Source organism: Pygoscelis adeliae, unplaced genomic scaffold, assembly GCF_000699105.1.
Source record: "Pygoscelis adeliae isolate BGI_AS28 unplaced genomic scaffold, ASM69910v1 Scaffold38, whole genome shotgun sequence".
In the NCBI taxonomy this organism is placed as follows: Eukaryota; Metazoa; Chordata; class Aves; order Sphenisciformes; family Spheniscidae; genus Pygoscelis; species Pygoscelis adeliae.
Genome location: NW_008825614.1, coordinates 14,653,933 through 14,660,526, shown reverse-complemented (window position 1 = coordinate 14,660,526; position 6,594 = coordinate 14,653,933). Strand labels below are relative to the sequence as shown.

The 6,594-nt window shown below is 36.1% G+C and overlaps 1 protein-coding gene across 1 annotated transcript in view; it reads right to left on the bottom strand.

Moving 5' to 3' along the window:
• KDM7A (lysine (K)-specific demethylase 7A) overlaps nt 1–6,594 on the bottom strand; it is a gene marked incomplete at its 5' end in the record, with an annotated part of 38,571 nt that overhangs the window by 3,585 nt on the left and 28,392 nt on the right. The window contains 3 exons of the mRNA XM_009333044.1: nt 1,126–1,334; nt 1,482–1,630; nt 3,922–4,019. Of these exons, the coding sequence (XP_009331319.1) occupies nt 1,126–1,334; nt 1,482–1,630; nt 3,922–4,019 (456 nt within the window). The remainder of the gene's footprint in view (nt 1–1,125; nt 1,335–1,481; nt 1,631–3,921; nt 4,020–6,594) is intronic.

Here is a 6,594-nt window from a genome sequence, read left to right as displayed (position 1 = left end):
GAACTGTCTTTATGTCAACCCATGAATCTTCTCACTTTTGCTCCTTCTATTCTCTTCCCCATCCCACAGGGTAGGAGGAGAGAAGAAGTGGCTGTGTGAGTGCTGAGCTGCTGGCCTGAGTCAACCCACCACAATTTAGAAACCTGGATATGATGTTTTTCATAAAGTTACAAAGATGGGAAGGCACTGTATGTGTCTGTGTGGTTTGCTGGTTAGGGTTTTTTGTTGTTGTTGGTGGTTTCATTATTTATTTATTTGATTGGTGGGTTTTAAGGACATACAGCTTCAGTTACCAGAACACAGTCCATGACATCACATTAGGCTTTCCTGTTATCCATGTAAACAAAAATCAACATGCTATTAGTTCCTTGAATTAGCACCCTATTTATTGGTGGGGTTCTATTTGTTTCACATCAGCAAAGCTATAATCCTCTTCCATTTCCTTCTCAAGCAGAGAATTTTCAAACATAATGACTCTGTGTTCCAAGAAGTGATTTTGATTTCCTTTGAGGGGATTAGTGTTAACGATCTGCTGTCTGTCATTCCCAAAATGCATTTAACAGATGTCTGTTTTCCACAGACATCAAAATGCCACTGACAAAAAAATTACCTCTGAATTCTCCTCTTCAAGGTTAGAATCTCCCTTAATGCACTGCATTCATAGCAGAATTTCAGGACTAAAGCCAAATATGCCTTCCAAAGACATATGAAAAATCACCAAGCAGATTTCTATGGATATCTAAGTAACACACATGCCATGAAAGCTGCAACCATGAAGGTCCTGTCAATCTTTTCTGAAGATTACACTTTCAATAAGGAGACTACACTTTCAATCTAGCCATAACTTTGCCATTCTTGTAAGGATACCACAAAACTTTTAGATGGCAATATTATGTGTTCTGACGACCCCTCAAGCTAAGATTGTCCCAGTTTACAAAAGTAACATTTACCTTTTTTTTTGGGCCGGGGGGGGGACGGGGACAACGGAACCCCAAAGAACACACCTTTTTAAATGTCGGTCTGATTTACTTAACAACTTGACTACAAATCTGAACATTTAAGTGCTTATTCTGAGCAGTTTGTCCAAGAGCAGAGAGCAGCAGTGTCATTAATTCAGATACCTACCACATTCTATTGTTTTGTGGCTCTGAGATGGCTGTCTGTCTTTATGCCGACTCCTGGGGTAGCTTCTGTGTTCCTGAAGAGAGGTTCTTTTATCTGTGCAGTCTGTGCTTTGAGTGTGACGTGGTAAACATGTAGTATAGTGCAATCCTGCCATAGAAAGCATGCCCTGAATAGCTTCTTCTTCTGTACTTGTCGAGGTAGGACATTCCCTAGAAAAATAAAGGAGTATTAAGCAGTTCAAAGCAGAACTCTAGATTTCTCTGAAGGAATGATTTTTACATTGGTATAAAAGCAGAACCATAAATATGTGTGAAAAGGTCTAACAGTTTATAAACAAATGCCCACAATGTACTTACTTTTTACTGGGAGTTTCATTTCTGGATGGCTTCTGGATATTTTGACAAAGGTCTCTCGTGACCTTAGATTCCTCTTTGAAATTTGATGTTACTTCCTGTTTCTCTTCATCACCTGAGCTTTCTGACTCCTCTGTGGAGGAATCCTTCTGCTAAAACAAGAGGAAACAGTATGCAGAATGGTCACCATGCCTCCTAAATAGAGACACTACCTTAAATTTATGCTAAGTAAAAAATTCAAAAGCTTCCAGGTCCAACTTTTTTATATATATAGTATTCAGAATGCAGTTAATTTTAATTAACTGAGATACTATACATCCAGATTTTGTAACACTGATGAGTACATGCTCCAGCAATATAGAAAGCATCTCAGAAATCCACTTTCTTACAGAAAACACTACACACATTAAACCATGCACAAATCATTGTATTCTCTTTAAAGAGAGCATTGATTATTCTTATCTTCTGTACTCAATGTAGACGAAAAAATATGGAAGTATGGTTCCAAGCAGTAGCCACAATTGATGCCTATTACATATAATGGGACACAACCTGCCCCAAGTAACTGTTCCTGCTCTCACAAAAGAGAACTTTCAGCAGCATCATCTCTCTTATGAGTGACAGAAGCTCTCAGGTAAATCCCACCACAGCAGGAACAAAGGCACAGCAGCTGTTGCCTCTCTTACAGTGGCACAGCCTCATTTCATGAATGAAAGGGCTTTTCAGCTCCTGCTGAGATTACAGCTTGTATGGGCAGGAGCTTCTCAAAGGTGGACCAACCATATGTGACTCAATATGCCTTTACGTGAAGCAAGGGCTACAATAGATATGTTCCATCTTGATAATTCATACTAATCTATTTTGAACAAGTACAGACCACACCACAATTTTTTTCAAGCCAAGGAATATATATGACATTCAGTAGAAGTGTTGAAAGTGGAAGATCAGAACATGGAGGAATCATAATCCTTCAAGACTGACACCACTATCCCTATCATCAAAAATGGAACTGGAATGAGTGAAGTGCATCGTATCACCAAGGGATGTTTTTATACAATAGCTTCATTCACAAAAGCAGCTTGTTAATCTTTGACACTTGGAAAGTGACACAAATGGGCAATTAAATTATAACTATGACTCAATGTTAGTAATAAAGCTATTATCTTGTTTTGTTAAGATCATCTTCGGTGCAATACAAAAACATAAAAAGGATTTACAGGAGCTACTGAGATAGTTCCTTCTATATTCTTCTGCTTCTTAATTTCTCATAGTATCTAATGGAATAATTTTTCTGCATGTTTAAATTTTTCTTTTGTAATGATATATCCAAAATGAACTAAGAGAGTAAATGGCATTAATATAAAACATTTCACTCAATGACAAAGTCATCCAAAACTGGCTACATTCTCCTGTGAAGAAGAAATATATCACTTCTGAATAACTATTGATTGTGTGTCTTAAAAAACGAAACCTGCTGAGACAAAGTTGCTGACAATGCAGTTTAGGAAACCAGAATAATCCACATCATGAAGGTTCCTATCACTTATTCCAACATTTAGATAAAGTAATGATGGAAGACAACAAATACTAAAAATAGATCTTGACCACCATGGAAGAAGTAAGAATTTGAAAACTTCTTGTAAACTCTTATAATAGGCTGATGACTGAAAGAAAGACCAAAGCATTAGCTTTCCAGAAGCGCAAAACAAAAATGTGAGGTAATCACTCCACCCTACTAGCATTTTACTGCTATCCAATTAAAACTGAAATTAGTAAGTCAGAGCACAATTTTGCAAGGGAAAAAATATTTTTATATACATGTGCACATTTATAAATACTAAAAGTTGTATTAAAATACATGCATGTAAATATATATACATGTACACGTGTGTGTGTGTGCATTTGTATTTCATTTAGCTGTAAAGAAATCACTACAATCTAGACCCTCAAATGGAGAATTCCCATTTATTTCAAATAGTCTAAAACACCTCAATAGGATTTAGCCACTTCAGCTTATTTAAAAAACTGAAGGCCTACAAGATTGTTTCCATTTAACCATGCTCTAAAATGAAACTGTGTGGTAGATACTCATAATTCTAAAGACGAAATTTAGACTTGTTATGGAAAAAATGAACAAAGCAACTAGGATCTAACTTTTCTCAGACTTCGCATGTTCCAGAGCAGGGCTCATCCCTTGCCAGCCCCACTTTAATGACAAAGATGATCATAAAATTTGGGTCAAGATAGCATATCTTGTCATTTTTCTCAACACTAGAATAAATGAAGAATGAGGCAGAACCGTAAGTTTGAGATATTAACTTGAACAAGAAGTAAATGCTTTGTTATTGCTCTTTTAACAAACTTCGACGAGATAAATTTGAAGTGAGCGAGCAAAATTGTATTTAATTGCTTTGTTAACTTTTGTGACTTTTTCTAGCTATACCTGTGTAGTGCAATCAGGCTCAGATTCTTCTGAATCAGAAATATCAGAGTACTCTGAGGATCCATTCCTGAGTTCTGATTTCACACTTTCAAAGAACACTGAGGAGAGAAAAAGTAAAATATAAGACCCAACATTTATTACATATGATATTTAACAATGATTTTGGAAGTAAAGAACAAGAAATATATAGTCAGTTTTTAACAGTCTGTAAACAAAAGCACATCCACGCACTGATCTGGTTCACAAGTCAAATTTGCTTAAAACTCTGTTGCATTGCCTACTGTTGACCAATATACTCCTCAAGCAGCTCACTGGATGAAGCCAGAAGAAGAGAAATCAGGTGCAGCAGGAGCATATATTTTTTCTCTCCCATAGAGTACATACTCCACAGATAGCACCTTGGGCAATTTCTGCTTTTGTATATGGGCTAGAGTCAGAGAAGTGCCTCTCAGAAAGAGTTAATTAGACGTAATCTTCAATATCGCTTTGTCTTAGACTCTTTGAACCTGGAATTTCCTTGTTTAAAAATAAAAGCAGTTCTACAGAAATACTAAACATGGAAGTCAGAGAATATTAAGTGATTTAAGGTAAAAAAATCATTGCATTACTTGCAATTTTACTTTTACATCACAATTTACTGGCATATTCTGCCTGTTTTGTGCTACTACAGAGCTGCCAATCAGGGTTAAAATGCAGATCTGTTAAAGAAGATTAAAAATATTACTGTGATGATACACAATATACTTGCATTGGTTTTCATCTCAGAAAGACTTGAAGAGGAGGAGAGGAAATACCAACCTTAGACACGCTTTTTGCTAGTAGTAAGATAAAGTACTAATCAGAGAATGAGGTGTCACAATAGACATCAGAAACACTGGCATATGACAAAGCAAGCAATCGACTCAGCCACCTAGTCCACATGGTTTACTTTTTTAAGTGCTGAAAGAATTCAAACGAAGTAGCTGAGCAGCTCTAGGAAGCATGTGCTCTTAAAAGACAGCATATGTTCCGAACAGCCACGAGTAGGAAACACATTTGTAAGTGTTCGGAATCCAAGGCTCAAGGTCAGTGGGCTGTATACCTGTGTCAAGGCTGCTGGCAGAAATCTTGATTAAGTACAAATTTGTGAAAGACTACAATATGCAGTTTAACTAGCAAGACTTTTTTGGAGAAAAAGCCAGATAGAATAAAAAAATTTATGAATGTGTGTCAAGAAGGCAGTGGATAAAGAAAGCAACATAACTTTTTCAAGTTTTCAAGTACTTATAGTTTCATATAAAACCATGGTGAAAGCAAACGAACGTTTGAACTTCACTTATCTTCATTCCAGAGCTAATTTCTGATCTGTGTTGGTTTGCTTTCAGCATAGTTTTATATGAAACTACATAAACAGAACGCAATTCTTCATAACTCATTAATTACGCAAGCATAAAAGATGTACCTGTAACCCTATATACACTGCAGTTCTAGCAGGATTTTGTTCCTATTGTAGACTGTGGCAAAGCTCATAAATAGGCATCAAATATATTTCAAGGGATATTATTAATTTTGAAACACTGAGTAAGTGGAAACTATTTTTGGAGTCAGAAGAAAGCCAAGAATGAGACAGATTAGAAGATTATGAATAAAATGAACAGCTGGGACCAAAATCTAGAGAAGACTAATTAAACTTAAGATAGTATTAGAAACAACTGTGAGGAATTTCCAAACACAGTAAATGAGCACCAACATTGTATATGAAGTTAAGCTAAATAAAGTAACGCTCAACATATGACAATAAAATGAATATTCTAAATTACTGTAGCTCAAAAAACCCCAAGGGATTTCTGATGATAACTCAAGCCTTCAGCTCATTTCAAAAAAGCAAACAAGATTCTAGGATAAGCAACAGCATGCATGATACAGAAAATAACACCATTATATAGCTCAAATGAATTTTCCTTTGGACTACTGCCTTTTTCAAAGAAAAAAACTGCTCCAAACTTAGAGACAATTTAAAGGAAGGGGCAAGAACAATTAAGGATATCTAAATATGCTCACACGTGGAGCTTCAGATCTTAGGCAAAAATTAATGTGTAAATAATGAACCACAATTTAAAAATAAACAAACTTCATGAAGTCTCCTCAGGAACTTTTCTTCCTTCTGTCTTAAGGAACTGGAAAGTCCTAATTATTAAAATGACAAAACTATTAAGAAGAAATCTGAGTCTTCCGATATGAAGGCAAATGATTCAGCAAGACAGAAAATAAACTGGACATATGCATAATTAACTATGTACAGATAATACTAAAATCTATAAAAGCAATGCTAAATACAGAGTCTCACACTTTAGAAGCCCTCTTGCTTTCTCACAGAGATTAACTGATGATACCCTACTAAGAGGGACAAATTATTTGTTATCTGCCTACTATCTGGTAATATGATCTAGACTGAATGGCTAAAGCCACCTAACATTATTGAGACATTCCTGGTTCATTTGGGGCTGGGTACTAGCATATATGACGTAACACACACGTGTGAGCCCCAGGTCTAATCCAGTTTGGCTATGCCAATATTCCTACATGTGGCCAAACCATTGTCCATTTTTACCACTTCTTTATTATGCAAGCTCTGTGCAAAGCAGTCAGAGAATACCTCCCCAGTTTTCCTTCTGCCTTACATTGTTCAAGAAT